Below are 20,243 nucleotides of genomic sequence, written 5' to 3' on the forward strand. Positions count from 1 at the left end.
ATCGAGGAGTCAGGTATAGTCTGGTGATTTCAAGGTGGACATAACTGTAGTTACTGCCTCTTGAGATGGCATTGTTGGTGGCGATGTGTGTGGTGGTGTACGGAATAACTCGGGATTATCTAGATCAAATCCCTCGTCAAAGATATTCCGACATCGCCTTTCTCTGTGGTTGGTTGGGTGGAGATAGTACTGGCGATGGCATGACGTCCTAGGGTTGAATGGACTGATAACAATGTCCGTCTTAATGTTGATTCGCTCATGTTCACCTTGGTATGTTGTAGGTGTTATCTCTCTGGTTCCCTCTAGCGATGTTCTGGCTTCTGTCTGAAGGTTCTGATCTACGCTGGCGCTGCTGGGTGGTATTGCTTCAGCGGAGGTTACAGCAGAGCTTTTGGCGTGTACCCTCTTTTCGTAATGCTTGGTGTCCCTTCTCCTGTTTGATGGTGGTTTGCGCTTTTTCGGGGCCGACTTGGTATTACTAGAGGGTGCCTCTGGTTCCTTATCATTTGTCCATGTAAGCTGTACTGTCACCTGGTCAGTACTTGCAAATAAATTCCAAGCCGATTCTCTCTCCAGACACGTTCATGGCAGCCAAGAAAGCGTTCAATTCATCTGGAAATTTCTTTTTGATTTGTCCAAGAAGTGTGTTGTGTTGTGAGCTGTGATCAGAAATGAATCATATGTGATCATATCTACCTTTTATACAAATGTAATTATATAAAAAAAAATGACTTGAAACAGATGATGAAATATTTATTAATAATTTCTTTCTCTTAAAAAAAACGTAGCTGAACTTTGGTCAATACAGTTATGTATACAATAACAGGAATAGTCAGAATAAGTGTGTTATGGATCAGTAAGATTTCCATTATCAATACACATGTGTGGTCAGTTTAGCTCTTGTTTCCAATATCGATAAAAGTCCAAAGTTTGAGTAGCATGGGATATAACAATCCCTTTGTGCAGTATATCGTATTTTCTGTAAGAATTAAATAAAAGCGACTGGAAATAATGAAATTGTTGGTACGCAATCAGTAAATCAGTAGGAATGGAAAATTTAAGAAGCTTTAAAACATATATCAGTCGTGTAATGAACTTAACCGATAACAAAATAATATATTATATATCAAAATATTATATTATAAATCAAAATATTATGACATAAATCATTGATATAGAAAAAAATTATGCTGTAGAGAAAACAAAATCGGATTAAAAACTAACGCTGCCTGAAGTTCAAACAGTTGAAATACACAGGATTGATACCATTAAGTACATATGATATCGATTAAACGACCAAATACATATGATATCGACGAAACGACTAATTACATATTATATCGATTAAACGACTAAATACATATGATATCGATTAAACGACTAGATACATATTATATCGATTAAACGACTATATACATTTGATATCAATTTAACCACTAAATACATATGATATCGATTAAACCACTAAAGACATATGATAAAGATTTAACCGATCCATTATTCTCATGAGGCTGACACCATACAAAATTTTTTTTAGTAAGAAAGAAAAGAAATTAGCAATATCCTTTAATTTTAGTTTCCGTTATATAGATGATTTTCTCTCACTAAATAAAAAATTTGGTAATTATGTTGAACGCATCTATTCTATCGATAAAGGAATCACAATAAATACATTTAAGTCTGCCTCATATCACAACAATAAAGATAGTTTCAGCTTCCAAATTGTGAACTTTCCATTTCCATGTAGCAACATTCCAGCAGCGCCTGCATACGGTGTATATATCTACCAACTAACATGATATTCTAGCGATTGTATTTCGTATCATGATTCCCTTGATAGAGGAAAGTCACCATTTTTATATTATGGCGCATTTTGATAAAAGCAATAAACAAATACATGTCTGTTGTTTCTTTTTTCAGTTGCGTTCATATGTGTGCCAATGACCGTTGCAGAGAAGATCTATAAAATATGGATATATGGAGATGCGTTATGTAAATTAGTTCCTTATCTTCAAGGTAAATTATTGTATAGAATAGATATCATTTTCATAACAGTGTGGACAAGACTGGCTGGGTCATATCAGATGAACATTCGTCTATAACGCCCACTTGTCATATTGTGCGTGTTTTATACATTTAAACAGATGGGTCGCAGAAGGTTCTAAACATCATATTCTACAAATAACTAGCAGAGGCTTAAACCTTGTTTGTTCATTTAGATGTTGAATACTTTCCTTTTTCTCTCGTGTGCCTGCATGTACTTCACTCTTTTATTTTATTTAACTCCCTATTGTTTCTATACCTAGTTGACATTGGTTTTGCATCTTTAAGGCATCAGCAGTCGTTTCTCAACTATTGTGTTAAAATTGATTTTTTTTTTAATTTTTCATCAGCTGTCTCTCAGTCCTTGTGTCAAATACCGTTTTTTGTTCACTTTTCACCAGTTTTCATTCGGTCCTTGGCTCAAATAGCTTTTTTGTTAATTTTTTACCAGTGTTCATTCGTTCTCTGTGTCAAATAGCTTCTTTGTTAATTTTTCCCCAGTGTTCATTCGGTCCTTGTGTCAAATAGCTTCTTTGTTCATTTTTCACCAGAGTTCATTCGGTCCTTGTGTCAAATAGTTCTATGTTTATTTTCACCATGTTCATTCGGTCCTTGTGTCAAATAGTTCTATGTTTATTTTTTACCAGTGTTCATTCGTTCTTTGTGTCAAATAGCTTCTTAGTTCAATTTTCACCAGTAAGAAAACCTTAAAGTGTTCGTACGCTCAATAATCATTTGAAACGACAGAAACTAGTCAGTTGAATAGAAGTTCATTTTAAACAGCGATGTTAATGTACTCTAAATATTCATGAAGGATATTCGTTTCTCATTATTAGAAACAGACTGAAACTGAATATAAATGGCCATATAAGGAAACAATATGAAATTGTATAATGAGATAAATATATCAGAAATCAAGCACTTCCTTAAAGATACAACTTTAACTTCATATGGTCGAGCAGTAAGAAAATATAACGAATTATGAGTTGATTCTTTTCCTTCCATATCGCCGAAAGATAGAGAGAAATCGAGTTCCTCTTTCCCAGATCTATCTTGTCTTTTCCTTCTATATCGCCGAGAGGGAGAGAGAAATCGAGTACCTCTTTCACAGATCTACCGTATCTTCTTCCATATCGCCGAAAGAAAGAGAGAGAGAGAAAGAGAGAGAGAAATCGAGTACCTCTTTCACAGATCTACCTTATCTTCTCCTTCCATATCGCCGAGAGAGAGAAATCGAGTATCTCTTTCACAGATCTACCGTATCTTCTTCTTCCATATCGCCGAGAGAGAGAAATCGAGTACCTCTTTCACAGATCTACCGTATCTTCATCTTCCATATCGCCTAGAGGGAGAAATCGAGAACCTCTTTCACAGATCCAACGTATCTTCTCCTTCCATATCGCCGAGAGAGAGAGAAATCGAGTTCCTCTTTCACAGATCTACCTTATCGTCTCCTTCCATATCGCCGAGAGAGAGAGAGAGAGAGAGAGAGAAATCGAATACCTCTTTCACAGATCTACCGTATCTTCTCCTTCCATATCGCCGAGAGACAGAGAGAGAGAGAAATCGAGTACCTCTTTCACATATCTACCGTATCTTCTTCTTCCAAATCGCCGAGAGAGAGAGAAATCGAGTACCTCTTTCACTGATCTACCGTATCTTCTCCTACCATATCGCCGAGAGAGAGAGAAATCGAGTTACTCTTTCACAGATCTTCCGTATCTTCTCCTTCCATATCTACGAGAGAGAGAAATCGAGTACCTCTTTCACAGATCTACCATATCTTCTTCTTCCATATCGCCAAGAGAGAGAAAGAGTGAAATCGAGTTCCTCTTTAACAAATTATACCGTATCTTCTCTTTCCAGAGAGAGAGAGAGAGAGAGAGAGAGAGAGAGTTTAATCTTTCACAGTTCTACCGTATTTTCTCCTTCCATATCGCCGAAAGGGAGAGAGAGAGAAAAATCGAATTCCTCTTTCACAGATCTACCGTATCTTCTCCTTCAATATCGCTAAGAGAGATATATTGAGTTCCTCTTTCACAGATCTACCATATCTTCTCCTTCCATATTGCCGAGAGGGAGAAATCGAGTTCCTCTTTCACATATCATACCGTATCTTCTCCTTCCATATCGCCGAGAAAGATATATGAGTTCCTCTTTCACAGATCTACCGTATCTTCTCTTTTAAATATTTAAGATTATATTTGCTAACAGCCATCGTTATTCAATAATGCTAGTTTGGTACAATTTTGACAATTTTTGTGGTAGTCAAATTTTGCATCAAAGAACTTCATTTTTTGTTATCTAGATTTTTTTGTTTATATGTTATTATAATTTCGTTCTTATAAAAACAAACTATCAAATGTAGTGGATATAAGCAATGATTAAAGGCAACCTACGGCCTTCAATTAGAAAAACCCATTCCGTATGGTCGGCTATAATAGGCACTGACATGAAACAAATGAAACAATTCAATTCAGAAAACTAGTGTTTTAACCAAAATGAAGAATAAAAAACATTAATCAAACTTTCGGGTTTCAATAGCATACACAGTTACGTCGCTCAGTGAAAATATATTTTCTATTTCATTTAGTTTTTGGGATACTTTTCGTAAAGTTACTGTACATTATCTTTTGAATCGTATTGAAGAATTGAAATCGAGGTTTTTAAATTCTCAAAAATGTAATACAATTCTCATTGACATATACACGTGTAAGGACTTTTGATAAGTTTTAAATAAAAACATGCTGATGTATTATAACAAATGACCCCCTGGAGACGTAATCCATGAAAGCAAATGTCAATCAAATGAGAACCGATGTATTTAATCACATTTCTTGAAAATGCGTGGTGTATATAATGTATAAATCATATATAATGTTTTATAATTACCTCTTACGCATTCAGATGTGTTAAATGTCAATAAAAGTAAAGCTGATTGTTGATTCAAATATAATACCATTTAAAAACGCGTACTTTAAATCTAATATTATACACGAAACATGCATGTATAGGCATACTTCTTCGTTTAGTGTCAAAATGTACGTAATAGCTATTTTTGTAAGTAAGCTTCTCGAGAGAATTGAAGATAAGAAATGATAATTGCCAGATTCGCCTTCTTTTCGATTATATACTTGTTGATTTTTTGATCGATTGTGTGTTCAAGTAAAATTACGCATATTGGTGCGGACAAGGCGTTCTTTATTTGCTGAAAGCCGGAAAAGGCATTCTTTCTTTGCTTAAAGCCGGACAAGGCATTCTTTCTTTGCTTAAAGCCAGACAAGGCATTCTTTCTTTGCTTAAAGCCGGACAAGGCATTCTTTCTTTGCTTAAAGCCGGACAAGGCATTCTTTCTTTGCTTAAAGCCGGACAAGGCATTCTTTCTTTGCTTAAAGCCGGACAAGGCATTCTTTCTTTGCTTAAAGCCAGACAAGGCATTCTTTCTTTGCTTAAAGCCGGACAAGGCATTCTTTCTTTGCTTAAAGCCAGACAAGGCATTCTTTCTTTGCTTAAAGCCGGACAAGGCATTCTTTCTTTGCTTAAAGCCGGACAAGGCATTCTTTCTTTGCTTAAAGCCAGACAAGGCATTCTTTCTTTGCTTAAAGCCGGACAAGGCATTCTTTCTTTGCTTAAAGCCAGACAAGGCATTCTTTCTTTGCTTAAAGCCGGACAAGGCATTCTTTCTTTGCTTAATGCCGGACAAGGCATTCTTTCTTTGCTTAAAGCCGGACAAGGCATTCTTTCTTTGCTTAAAGCCAGACAAGGCATTCTTTCTTTGCTTAAAGCCAGACAAGGCATTCTTTCTTTGCTCAAAGCCGGACAAGGCATTCTTTCTTTGCTTAAAGCCAGACTGCTTTAAGCCGGACAAGGCATTCTTTCTTTGCTTAAAGCCGGACAAGGCATTTTTCCTTCGATTAAAGCCGGACGTTTAAAACGTTACTTAATCTCTCTTTTAATGATTAAAAAAACACTATATAAATTTGTCTCGTCCTAGGTGTTTTCTAGATTAACCATCACAAGCGATGCACAAACCTAAACATTTAAACATCAGTGATGTCAACATACGTGGGAACGTTAAGATTTATTATGACTAAAAGCAGCATTTACGGTATTGTGTTTTTCTCATTGTTGAAGGCCGTATTGAGGCTATAAATGCTCACATTCACTTCATTTCATTGGATAGTAATATTAGCAATCATACCACATCTCTTCAGCTTTGTATATATAAATCAAATCATATCAAATAAGTTTATTGATGATGTAAATAGATATAGGAAGATGTGGTGTAAATGCCAATTATACAGTAATGATACCAGCTGACATTTACAAGATAAAAAATATAGAAATAAACAAAATAATTAAAAAAACAAATATACAGAGATATAATTTCTCAATTATACGAGACACATATTTTATATGTACATTGCATGGAGTTGTTATTCATACTTTATTATTAATTCAAGCTATTACAATAAGCTTTAACACTACAACAGATCTTAACAACATTATGTTCGCTATAAATGAATTTTCGAATCATACATATTGCTAATTCCAGCTACACGTACAGTACAAATGTTAGTATCGTTACTCTATAAAATGAAACTAAATTTATCTTCTTCAGACATATTAACAAAAGATGGAACTATATAAATGGGCAAATTCTCTGTTCTAAAGGCGTTCTAGTATATCTACCAACTTCTATTAGTAATTTGCTATTACTAATTATATTTTTTACCATTTTAGAAATATGACTTTTGTAAAGGTCCAGTAGGAGATATTTTTCTAATTCGAAATTATTTTTAACTTTGTAATACGTTTTTATTTTATTACAACGACTAGTTTTTATTATGGTCACAAAAAGGAGCCTGTTTCAGGATTTTATGAATTCCTCCTCTAATTTCTTTGGGACTGAAAAAGTATTTTTTCTTTGATATAGTATTTTGATTTTCCAAAACATGCTGAAACCAAGGTTGGCAAATAACACTTTTATTTTACTACAAAATCCATTAGACAAGTTAAAGTTTTCACTGTACATAAAAAAGAAGATGTGGTATGATTGCCAATTTAATTGTAATAAGTTTATTGCAAATCAGCATATAATATAATGCTATAGCATCAACAACATATATAATATAGTAAGCGACATAATATAAATGAAAACAGAAAGCAAAATAATAAGACAACTATCCACAAAACACCAAAATGAACAACGATAGGTCAACATACGGCCTTCAACAATGAGCAAAGCCCATACCGCATAGTCAGCTATAAAAGTCCCCGAAACATGCTTTCTCTATTTCCAAACTCTCACTATTAATATTCATGATATGAAGCCAGAAATAAATCATATTTTTAAGGGCTGAAAATAAATTTTGTTTCTAAATAATATTCCCTTTACATCTCACAGAGGCAATGTACCTATCGTGTTTGGCTTACATATATAACCAATCGTAACAATTTTCACGAATGCTTAGATGCTTCAATATCAATTATTCTATTAGCCTGAAAATCTAACTACAACTTGGATGTCTACTACAATGTACAACACCAACCACACAATCGTTCAATCTAAACTCAAACCAAAAACCAAAATTGACTTCGTATTCAAACGTCTAATTTATTCTTAATACTCTAACTGAGTGCGATATCCCAGTTCATTCATCAAACGTTAATCTTCCTAAAACAAGACACCGCGCCTCGAATGGAAATAGTACATACGTTTCGATTTCAAAACGACGTTTCAACTTTTCATTCGACTTCAGATTTTAGTGTTCACACGGTACGATTTTAGTCGAAAGCAGGTGCCTGGTAAAAATCGAATGACAATCGTATCGTGTGAATGTGCCTTTAATTATTATTTATTGCTTTTGGCTTTTTAATTAGCTTTCAGTAACTGTATTCTAAACTCGTCATTCTTGTTAATTTGGTTTAGTCCAGTTTCAAATAATCGACTTTTTACTCCTGGTATTCGGTCAAGTCAGAGGAACTTAAATAAGTAAACTCAAGATTTCAATCTTTACAATTTTGAGGGAAAGTTAAATACAATCGTTTAAAGCGTTCTATTCATGACTTAATCTCCGGAAAACAGTAAACTTTCCCCGCAAAGTGAATCTATTAGATATTTGATTTTACTTCTTTTGCTCGCTCGTAATTGACCAAGTACCAGTATGTCTTACCAAAGAGTAGGTCCTGTAGAAAAATTGTCAAAATTCGGAAACATGAAAATGGTCTATTTGTAATTGTATTTCTGTTATTCGATATTAAAGCTTATAATTTGATACTCAATGTGTTCTTGTTTTTGTTATTTATTGTCTCACTACGTCCGTACAATCTTTAGTATGACGATACTTTTTCACTTCTGTACATGTACTCGTATTGAGTACAACAAATTTATTTCCATACTCCTAACAACCAAATTATCATATTTAGAATTACTTGTGTACGTTATTTTATTTAACACTATTTTGTCCCAGGTCAAAATTGCCATTTCGATATTGTTCAACATCTTTTCTTGTTAATATTGTATCTATGTGTGTCATAGTTTAAACTTATTCGTTCAGTGTATGTTTACTTGTTTTTGTCGGACCTCAACGTGCACCCTTATGGGCAACAACAACGGGTCTCATAGTAACCAAGGATATAGGACTGAGTTCCAATGAAGTTTTTGTTAACGTATTGAGCAAACGATCAATTTACAATTAAGCATTTATTAAAAGTAAAAATATTATCCTATGATTCAACTGTATCTTTGTCCAAACATCTAACTATAAACGTCGCTTTTTCAGCCAGACTTGGACATTTGTTCATCGTTTCGTTAAAACTAACGTAGTTACATAACTTCAACTGTGGAACTGATCCTTATTTGTAACAAATAAAATATTTGACTTTTTCATCACTTTATCATTTAAATTATTATGTTTATTTTTTAGGAGTAGCCATAACAGCCAGCATATTAACAATTACAAGTATGAGTCTAGATAGATGTCTAGCAATACGACATCCGGTTAGATACAGACACATTAGGACAACAAAATATGTCCGAATTGTCGTAGTAGTTATATGGATTATTTCCCTTTTATTGGCTATACCTATGCTGTTTGTAAGGTCTACGGTAACAACCGAAATACTACCCGGTGATTTTGTAACGTTTTGCTCAGAAAACTGGGAGAATAATTTGCACCGTCAGATTTATGATATTATTTTATTGGTTCTGATCTTTATTATTCCAAGTTCTACGCTTCTTGTGGCATATTTCTTGATGGGAAAGAAGTTATGGGTTCCAGACAGGAAATTAAGTGCAGAAAGGCCAATTACTCGAAGGAGTGGACAAACTAGTAGCGAACGTGAAAGAAGTATGCGAAATCTTACTCTAAATCGACGGAGATTAGCTAAATTGTGTATTGCTATAGCAGTTGTATTTATTATGTGTTGGACGCCATATTTTATAGTCAGTACGTATTTAGACTTCCGGTCTGACGTAAACGATATTGACATACTGAGCTACACACTTTTGATAGGCCATATGCACTGTGTAACAAATCCAATTGTATATTGCTTTCTCCATAAAACATTCCGTCATTATGTATTCCGATGTTTCTCAGGACACGTCAAAAAGAGAGCAACAGCAGGAGTATACGAAGCGGTAAGATATTTCCTAGTATTATCAAGTTATCAACATTTGTATAGTTGTTCGAGCACTGGGTTGAAATTCACCACAGGAACCCGGCTCTCTGCGTAGCCCTTATTGACTTGTGTCCATTTGTATCTTTGCAGTTGAGAAAGAACACAAATTATAATTTGGTAAATCAATTCCATAATTAGATCACCAAGTCTGATAGTCCAACTGAACTTTTAACACAATAACGTTGCGTTGCGTCCACCGTTCGTTCGTTAACTTTCACAAAAATCTTCTCTGAAACAACTAGTTCAAATTTAATTTAACTTTGCCACAATTATCATGTGGATTTAATTTTAAAAATGTGTCCGATGACACTGTCTATCAACCAGCATGGCCGACATGGTTAGAAAAAAAATGGGATGTTAAAATTATCATGTTGAAAACCTTTTAATGAGTAGAAAAAGTCAGACAAAATCGATATTGATCAGAATGCTGAGATCAAACAACTGTCTAATAACTCGAAACTGTCAGACAACTTTTAGACGTTTTTATACTTTAATTGGGAATTCTAAAATTTATTTTTAAACTTTTGCCAATTATCTTAAAAATCTTTGAAACAGAAGCTTCAAATATCAAAAATGATCAGTAATACAAGATCTACAGATAAGTAAAAAGGAACAAAATCGTCAGAGAACTCCTAAATAAAGTTATTGTCCTTTAATGGCGATATTTTGCCATTTTTTGTTTTTTTTAATCAAAAAAGAAACCTAAATTATAAATGTGCGTATTCTTATGCGTTTACTTTTCTACATTGGCTAGAGGTATAAAGGGGGGGGTTGAGATCTCATAAACATGTTTAACCCCGCCGCATGTTTGCGCCTGTCTCAAGTCGGAAGCCTCTGGCCTATGTTAGTCTTGTATTATTTTAATTTTAGTTTCTTGTGTACAATTTGGAAATTAGTATGGCGTTCATTATCACTGAACAAGTGTTTAGGGGCCAGCTGAAGGACGCCTCGCTACATTGAAGACCTGTTGGTGACCTTCTGCTGTTGTTTTTTTCTATGGTCAGGTTGTCGACTCTTTGACACATTCCCAATTTCCATTTTCAATTTTATGTTATATGAATGACTCATTGCCAATGATACAACTTTCAACAAGACACTAAATGACACAGAAATTAACAACTATAGGTCAACGTACGGCCTTCAATAATGAGCAAGCACATGATACTGCATAGTCAGCTATAAATGTAAAACAATTCTAACGAGAAAACTAGCGGCCTAATAAATTGAGAATGTGTCCCCATGGACGCAGATGATGCCCTTGCTTGCATACAACATTATAAAGGGACACAACTGAGGAACGATAAAAGTGACAATACCTAAATTTGTACTTGATTTGAGTATTGTGGGAATGAATGTTGTGTACAGGTTTCATAATGTTAGTTGGGGAAAACTTAAGTTCTAAAATGTACACACTGTCAACAGACAGGTGCTTATTTTTTTACTATGTAAAAAGTTTCAATTTCCATTAATCTGTGTCTTTTAATACGCAGTGAAGGCATCTTAACCTTTTCAACTGGTGATAAGAGCTTGCATGATCGTCATACACCAACCTTGTTGCTCTTTCTTTGACTTTTCCTTCTTAAAAAAAAAACATTTCTCAGTACAAAATCCCGTGACAAAGGGTAACATGAAATTGCTCAAAACAAATATATGTAATTCCCATATAAGAAAAATATTTTTGTTGATTGTCTGATAGCTTGAAAGATAATTTCGGGTCGATATGGAACAGACCAGGTATTAATCTGTTAATCATAATTTATGCTCCAGACTCGTGGTTCTGGGTGCGCATCACTGTATGTCGTTGTTCTGTAATTTGAATGTTGTGTCGACAATTATATTATTTGTTTGTACGTTTCTCTGTGATAAATATTTCCGCCTGTGTTTGTGCTGTATTTTATCCACTTAGTGTTGTCTTTTAAAAACATATGTTTTAACATTGTTATAAAGCGGGATGTTTGACTAGTCATTTAAACAGGTTTTCTTAAAAATGTCTTGTACCAAGTCAGGAATATGGCTTTTGTTATCCAATAGTTCGTTTCTATTTTTGTTGGTGTTTGTTTTTGTTCCTGATGTTCCTTTCCCACCTCGTTTAGTTGATGTGTTTCTCTTGAATTAAGTTTGTAACCCGGATTTGTTTTTTTCTCTATCGATTTATGACTTTTGAACTCTGGTGTTCTACTGTTGCCTTTATTTAAAAGATCTTATAGTATGATTATGTATCAATATGGAAATATTATTCTTGTGCCATTCACAATATATGACAATATATGAATTAGAATATATAACCATTTTAGGTAGATCAATACCAGACGGACATGAAAATCCGGAGAATAATATAAAATTAATAAACGGTTAATGTCTCCCATTAATCAAAACTATTGAATGAAACCCTACGCAACTTGAAACAATACTGTTTCTTTACGTTATTCCTTGTTATTCCTGATGTTTTTTTTTTTAATATACATACAGGAACATGTTCTTCAATTTGCAATAAACGTTTTTCTCGAATTTTGATTTTGAATTACCAAAAATTTCAGATTGATAACTAAAAATTAATGAAAAATCGTTATCTGAATGAACTCATTATATACTAAGCAACGATATGTCCAGTCCTGTATATGTTATGAGTCGAATTTCATTTACCAAAACAATAGATTTCATATGCAATTGTTATCCGGGATGCTCGAAAATGTATGACATGTATGATCATTTGATAATTTTGATCGATTGAGCTTTGACTGACCATTACTTTCAATTCTGTCATTAAACTTTTTTTCAACTTACATCAATTTACCTGTTTCACATTTTTAGTTTGCATTTTATATCTCATGACAGTCAGGGGCGGATCCAAGATTTTCGAAATGCGGCATATTTTTATACAGCGTACTATATACCACGGCGCAGAGCGAGTTCACATTATTTGGACATGCAAATCGTTTGAGATATATATGATAATTCAAATATTTTTGACAATACAAAGGGTGTTCATGCTATCCAGTATCCGCATCTGCTTATTCGAAATAAAAAAAAATATAAAGCGAGGAAAAAGATACCAGAAGGACAGTCAAACTCATAGATCGAAAAATAAACTGAAAACGCCATGGCTTAAAAATAAAATTTCAAAGAGACAAAAAATAGCACAAAAGATGCAACATAGAACACTAAAGAATATAAAACACTACCCCCATCAAAAATGTGGCACCCGTCGTGTTGCTCTAATTCGGTAGAAAAGTTTGTATACGTATGTGATATATATGTTCTTGTAACATAGTCCATGGTCGTCTATTCGGTTGAACATCAAATGATGAACTTTGGATGAATTTGAATTTTGTGTTGTTGTCTCATCTCCTTCATAAACAAGAGAACTTCATATTATTAAAGTGACATATTTATTTCCTTTGTAGCCGTACATGACTCTTAACAGAGGAACACCTAACAATTCAAACAGAAAAGGTTCTATTAAATCATTAAGTTCACAACGACGTGCCTCGTCCTCGACTTCAAGTACACAGGGACGCATGGACGAGAAGGGAAATCAAGAAATGCCGGAGACTTTGAAGGGGAAGTTATTATTGAGAAACAATTTCACTCCTCTGGATATAGAGAAATATAATTTACCACGGAAACTTGAAATTCCTTCCATAATCAAAGAAGAATCGAAAGCCTATTCCAGTCAGTCGAGATCAAGATCGGATTTATTCTGAGCCTTTATGTGATCAAGAGACAAAAAAAAGGGGGGGGGGGGGGGGTCGGGTCTTTCTATTTTTCTTACACTTGCCAAACATATAGCTAATAAAAACTTTACAATACAACGCGACAGAAATTTCAATTTTGTGGTATATCTTTTATTTTCACAACTGATACTTATACATTCTTTAAACATGTTTTCATGTCACGGAAGGTTTGTTTCAAAGTATAATGTCAATTGCATATTTTGTTCAAAATTAGTTTAAATTGTCCGAACTTTTCTCCTCTTGGTTAGAATCTACTGTTTTCTGTAAATAATTCCATGAAGTTTATATATGAACAAGTTGTTTGTAACTATTAACCTTGGTCGCCTCATCACAATGTCACTGAAAGTTAAATTAAGGGATGGATACCCATGTGTTTTATGATCTGCCTTATTGCAATGTCAAGGTTAAGAATTGGATACCCATGTGTATTATGTTACGCCTCATTGCAATGTCAAGGTTAAGGGGAGGATACTCATGTGTATTATGATATGCCTCATTACAATGTCAAGGTTAAGGGGGGATACCCATATGTATCATGATATGCCTCATTACAATGTCAAGGTTAGGGGGAGGATACCCTTGTGTATTATGATATGCCTCATTACAATGTCAAGGTAAAGGGGAGGATACCCATGTGTATCATGATATGCCTCATTACAATGTCAAGGTTAAGGGGAGGATACCCATGTGTTTTATGATATGCCTCATTACAATGTCAAGGTTGAGGGGTGGATACCCATGTGTATTATGATATGCCTCATTACAATGTCAAGGTTGAGGGGAGGATACCCATGTGTATCATGATATGCCTCATTACAATGTCAAGGTTGAGGGGTGGATACCCTTGTGTATAATGATATGCCTCATTACAATGTCAATGTTAAGGGGAGGATACCCATGTGTATTATGATATGCCTCATTACAATGTCAAGGTTGAGGGGTGGATACCCTTGTGTATTATGTTATGCCTCATTACAATGTCAAGGTTGAGGGGTGGATACCCTTGTGTATCATGATATGCCTCATTATAATGTCAAGGTTGAGGGGTGGATACCCTTGTGTATCATGATATGCCTCATTACAATGTCAAGGTTGAGGGGTGGATACCCATGTGTATTATGATATGCCTCATTACAATGTCAAGGTAAAGGGGAGGATACCCATGTGTATTATGATATGCCTCATTATAATGTCAAGGTTAAGGGGAGGATACCCATGTGTATCATGATATGCCTCATTATAATGTCAAGGTTAAGGGGAGGATACCCATGTGTATCATGATATGCCTCATTATAATGTCAAGGTTAAGGGGAGGATACCCATGTGTATCATGATATGCCTCATTACAATGTCAAGGTAAAGGGGAGGATACCCTTGTGTATTATGATATGCCTCATTATAATGTCAAGGTTAAAGAAAGGGTTTCGTGAATTATATTTGCTCAATCATTATCTAGTTGGATGTTATGCCTTATGCTTTTGTTGTTTTATACATATTAAATATTAATATAAAATATTTATGTGTTTCATTTCAATGATGCAATGCTACAGGACATAATGTTTGGACATACGTTAAACGAACATGCTATTCATCACTCGTGTTATGAAGGATATTTTTTACGGACATTATTTCAGAGTTGTTATGTTAAACTAACATGCCATTCAATATATCACTCGTATAATGCAAGATATTTTTTACGGACATTATTTCAGAGTTGTTACGATAAACTAACATGCTATTCGATACATCACTCGTGTTATGCAGGATATTATTATATCACTCGTGTTATGGGAATATTCCAAACTTTTTATTGTAATCATGAATCTGTATTATTAATGAATGTTGTCATACGGTAATAAATACAACATTAAAAAAGTGAAAAACAAATATCCGCGGAATCTTCAATTTACATAAAAATGTCACAACAAATGGCGTAGGAATATCTCTAAGACAGCTACACAATCAATCAGGCACCAAACCGATAGAAGCTTGATTACTATCTACATTGACACAGCTTCAAGGTTTACTTTTAGCCCACCTCGCTCCATGCTAAGTGAGCTTTTCTCATCATTTGGCATCTGTCGTCCGTCGTCTTTTACCTTTTAAAATATCTTTCTAACCTAAGCTACAATTTGACCCGATTCATACTACTTGTATGCATATGTCAAAACTGTCAGATGCCTCCTTTATGAGTTATTTCTCTTAAATGAAAATTTACTATTTTTCTCATCTTCGAGAGGTTTGATAATGCATAAATGATCAATAAGGCACGTCTACAAATAAGTCTGCATTGTAGAAATCGTCAGTCGACTCCTTATTAAAATAATTGGCCTATGATGACGATCTTAACCATTGGTTTGTGCTTAGTCTAATTGATTAAAATTATAGTAAAAACATACAAACTATAAATCACAAAAATTATCAGCAAGGCTTTTCAACACTGTAATAAGATCATTGAATATTTTTTGTATTGGTATAGATATTGATTTTGCTATCAGTAGATTAAAAGCTAACTAAATATTACTAGTATGTTATCTACAATATGTCGATACCTGTAATTTGGCATTGCACAAGGTCATGTTTTTCTCTGGCTTTTTATGACGTCTTTACACTAAATACATTGGATGTTGGATGTGTACGAATTTATAGTTTAGTCTTAGATGCATTATTTTTTTTTATAAGTTGTTAGTGTCTATGAACTAGCTGTCAGATAACTGCGAGTATTCTCAGATTTGTTCTTTATGTCTTTTTGTGTCGGGATGTATAAGTACCCGGCCACGTCCACTTGTATTTTTGTCCATCTGATGAGTTAATCTTTTTTCAACTAATTTTTATAGTTCGTTCTTATGTTGTACTGTTATACCACTGTCCCAGGTTAGAGGGAGGGTTGGGATCCCGCTAACATGTTTAACACCGCCACATTACTTATGTATGTGCTTGTCCCAAGTCAGGAGCCTGTAATACAGTGGTTGTCGTTTGTTTATGTTTTACATATTTGTTTTTTGTTCATTTTTTTACATAAATAAGGCCGTTTGTTTTCTCGTTTGAATGGTTTTACATTGTCATATCGGGGCCTTTTATAGCTGACTATGCGGTATGGGCTTTGCTTATTGTTGAAGGCCGTACGGCGACCTATAGTTGTTAATGTGTGTCATGTTGGTTTTTTGTAGATAGTTTTTTCATCGGCAATAATACAACATCTTCTTTTTTATAAGGTCTACTAACAAGTCAAATTTTGCCGATATAGTTAGTAGACTGTCACTCTATGATTTGATGGGATTTGTTTCATCCTCTTTTGTGTTTTGAGCAAAAGCTTAAGAAGATGGAGACTAACCGAACAGAGAAAATTATGAGCAATGGTTTTGGACTTGCTTTATTTGCAAACAATTTTTTTTACTTACATTATAAAACAGTATTTTGTTTCAGTAACAGACATTCCGAACATACAATTATTTTGGAATCTATTTAGTTTTACCCTATTTTTAAATGGAAACGCTTTTTTACATTCTTTACTTCTGAAAAAAAATAGGTTTGAACGTTGTTTTTTATTCGTTTTGGCTTGTATCATTTTTCCTTTGGGTTTTTATGATCAGTTCATCGTATTTTGACTCTTTATAATTCAAGAGTCTATTCTAAATTGAGGTAAATTATCTGGCCTTCAAATTTCGTTTCGATTGTTTACATCGCTGAAGAGACATTAATTGTCGAAATCCAAATATGGTGTACAAATTATTGCACCTCATGTTCTCCGCAAATATAATGTTTTCTGTTTAGGTATTAAGTTACTAATAAGAATCCATGTAACATTTCGTGATCAATTTAATTAGGGAATCGTCAAGAACAGTCAGCAGGGTTTAAAAGTACAAGTTGTTCGACCTGTTAATGAAATGTATTTTGTTAAAACATACTTTTCACTTTTTCGGTATTTTTAAATATATATCTTTTGTGCTGTATTTAGATCCATCTTCCAAGAAATTTGTTTTGCATGCAAACGTATAAAAATTGCGGTTTAATCCAACGCAAATATACTTTTTTAGGTTTGAACGTTGTTTTCAATTACGATTTGTTCATAATATTTCGTTTGGGCTTGTATAAAAAGTAAAAACACAAAAATACTGAACTCCGAGGAAAATTCAAAAAGGAAAATCCAAAATCAAAAGGCAAAATCAAAAGTCCAAACACATCAAACGAATGGATAACAACTGTCATATTCCTTACTTGGTATAGGCATTTTCTAATGTAGAAAATGGTGGATTGAACCTGGTTTTTATAGCTAGCTAAACCTCTCACTTGTTTGGGCTTGCATCATTTTTCCTTCGGATTTATATGATATGTTCACTTTATTTTGACTCTTTAACATTCAAGAGTCTACCCTTAATTGAGGTAAATTAAAGATATGGTGTACAAATTATTGCATTTCATGTTTTCGGTAAACCATCTTCTCCACAAGTTTACTGTTTTCTGTAATTCAGAAAATTCTGTAATTCAATTAATAATAAAAAATCCATGTTGGATTTCGTGATTAATCTACTTGGCAATCGTCAATGGCAGTCAGCAGGGTTTACGAACACCAGTTAATTGACTCACCTTTAATTCAAAAGCGTTTTGTTAAAATACATTTTCATTTTTTGGTCTTTTGGAATATGTTGTTTGTGTTGTATAAATAACCCTCTATCAAGACATTTTTTTGTTACATGCACACGTTTAAAAATTGAGGTTTTTATTCAACGCAATCAAGTTTCAACGTTGTTTTCAGCATAAAATCACCTTACACTATGCCCGACGCGCTATCAAACCACTCGACCAACTAGGCTATCTCTCTATATATATGATAGTGTGTGTTGTATCTTTATGTCCGAGTAGACAGAAGTTTTAACAGTCTTCCAGATGTCTGCTAATTTTTGTTTTCTTTAATGGGTTTAGGTTTCAAATTGATGAGTTTCTTTTTCCCTTTGTCATATCTACATTTCTATCCTGTCATACAGCAACCGTTACTTATACAATCTAATTTAATGTTTTAATTCATATTAATATCAATCCGTCCAGAAAAGGTGGGATGATCTGTAGGCGTGAATCTGTCTTGATCTTCACTTATCGTATCACAATTGAAATTAGAATCACCTCAAGTATTCCTAATCAGACGTTTGCGTATATGATTAATGGCAGCGAAGCTTCTGTGACTTAAACCTTTCACAATTGATGTTTTACCTTTCATCAGTGATCCATAATGATTCTTGATGTTGATATTGTCAAATACCTGAGATGGGATAACGGATGTTTGTATATTTGGTATGGTCACTGTCCCTGTCGAATACGTTTTATGGCGGACAGAATTCAACAAATTATTCCATAAACATACTAACATCTCTTTGCAGACTGCTACACATATCTATCATTTTCGAGCCTACGAAAATAGTTATGCAAAAGCGAAACATAATGATTGTAGTTTTCGGCGTCTGCGTCGTCAACATTTAGGTTTAGTCTGTAGTTCAAGTTGGTTTAATACATACATGGTTTAATTTTTAAATTGTTATTTGGATGGAGAGTTGTCTCATTGGCATTTACACCACATCTTCCTATATCTAATAACTCCTTGACAAATTAAGCTATAAAAGTAAGTCATATTTAAAATTAAAGACAACTTTTGCATTTCTACTTTAAAATCTATCTATAAACATGGCGGCCATATATGTTGACTAGACCACGTTTGATTGGTTAGCTTCAGTTGTTTCAGAGGAGAAATTCATTGAAAAGGATTACATCCAACGACGGTTACAAGACGTAAACGGACGCCAAGTGATGACTTCAGGTGTTGTGGTCTTTAGACCAAGGGAGAAACAAATATATAGTATTCAATAGTTGTTCCACTTGATGTTTTGAATACCCTATAAGCTTTCTGTCTGATATAATGTGTCAATCATTTTCTGCATTCCGATATTTATTTAATACACGAAGCCTACAACTGTTGTTTTTATTATTCAAAAATCACATTTTATTCCTGAAAAGAGATTTTAACTAAAAAAATAAGAAGAAGAAAATAACGACACACTAGATGAAGATAACGTGACTTTAATCCCACGTTATAGATTCTTAATATAAAGACAGAAATGGAAAAGAAAAGCTCGAGGAAGAAATAAAATGTAATTTCTTTCAGTAAAGGTTAAGTATATTAATGTGGCTGGCTGGCCGTTTTAGTTAATTACAATGTAATCAATCTCAACTGGCTTATTCATAAGAGGACGATTTAAGAAAGATGACAGTCACATGGACTTTAGATTTAACTGATATTTCAGGTTTGGGAAGAATAGTTACGTAAATATCAGTTCACAAAAGTTGAGCTCTCCTCAGCCGTTAGGCGGTTCTATGACGAAAATACTTAGCAGATGTTCTAAAGAATGGAATTATATATGCCTTCACACTCTTTGGGCTCCACAGATTATCAGATATTTATCAATCAAACCACTACCATATCTCAACATCTGAACATTTGGAGGTCCTTACCATTGTTACTTTTACTACACAAAAAGTCATAAAATTTTGTTTCATTTCGGTCCCCAGTAAGTGTTCTACAACGTATCTTTCAGTACTTTCAACTACTAACAAAGAACTTGTAACAAAACATACAAAATAGTGAAATGAGTGTTTCGTTTTAGTTTAAAACAATCTTTTGTTGGATTTGTTTAGATAAATTAAGCACTTTTGATGGTTATTTCATTTCAATTGATAGATTTGAATTTTCAACATTGTTTTACTACACTTGCATACACTTTAATCATTCCATCA

The 20,243-nt window shown here is 33.9% G+C and overlaps 1 protein-coding gene across 1 annotated transcript; it reads left to right on the forward strand.

Annotated features, from left to right (window-relative positions):
* Nucleotides 1-1,924: 1,924 nt before the first annotated feature.
* Nucleotides 1,925-13,456, forward strand: LOC134711813 (orexin receptor type 2-like). The gene is made up of 3 exons (XM_063572716.1): nt 1,925-2,016; nt 8,973-9,685; nt 13,131-13,456. The coding sequence occupies exons 1-3, from the start codon at nt 1,941-1,943 to the stop codon at nt 13,428-13,430; spliced, it is 1,089 nt and encodes a 362-aa protein (XP_063428786.1). The 5' UTR covers nt 1,925-1,940; the 3' UTR covers nt 13,431-13,456.
* The last annotated feature ends 6,787 nt before the right edge of the window (nt 13,457-20,243 follow it).

This window comes from Mytilus trossulus, chromosome 1, assembly GCF_036588685.1.
Source record: "Mytilus trossulus isolate FHL-02 chromosome 1, PNRI_Mtr1.1.1.hap1, whole genome shotgun sequence".
Classification (NCBI taxonomy): Eukaryota; Metazoa; Mollusca; class Bivalvia; order Mytilida; family Mytilidae; genus Mytilus; species Mytilus trossulus.

Bases quoted from the DNA above. Each gene is read 5' to 3' on its own strand.
- LOC134711813 (XM_063572716.1), top strand. From the start codon at position 1,941: ATGACCGTTGCAGAGAAGATCTATAAAATATGGATATATGGAGATGCG. The intron at 2,017-8,972 runs GTAAATTATTGT...TTTATTTTTTAG, and splicing joins ATTAGTTCCTTATCTTCAAG to GAGTAGCCATAACAGCCAGC. The intron at 9,686-13,130 runs GTAAGATATTTC...TTTCCTTTGTAG, and splicing joins CAGCAGGAGTATACGAAGCG to CCGTACATGACTCTTAACAG.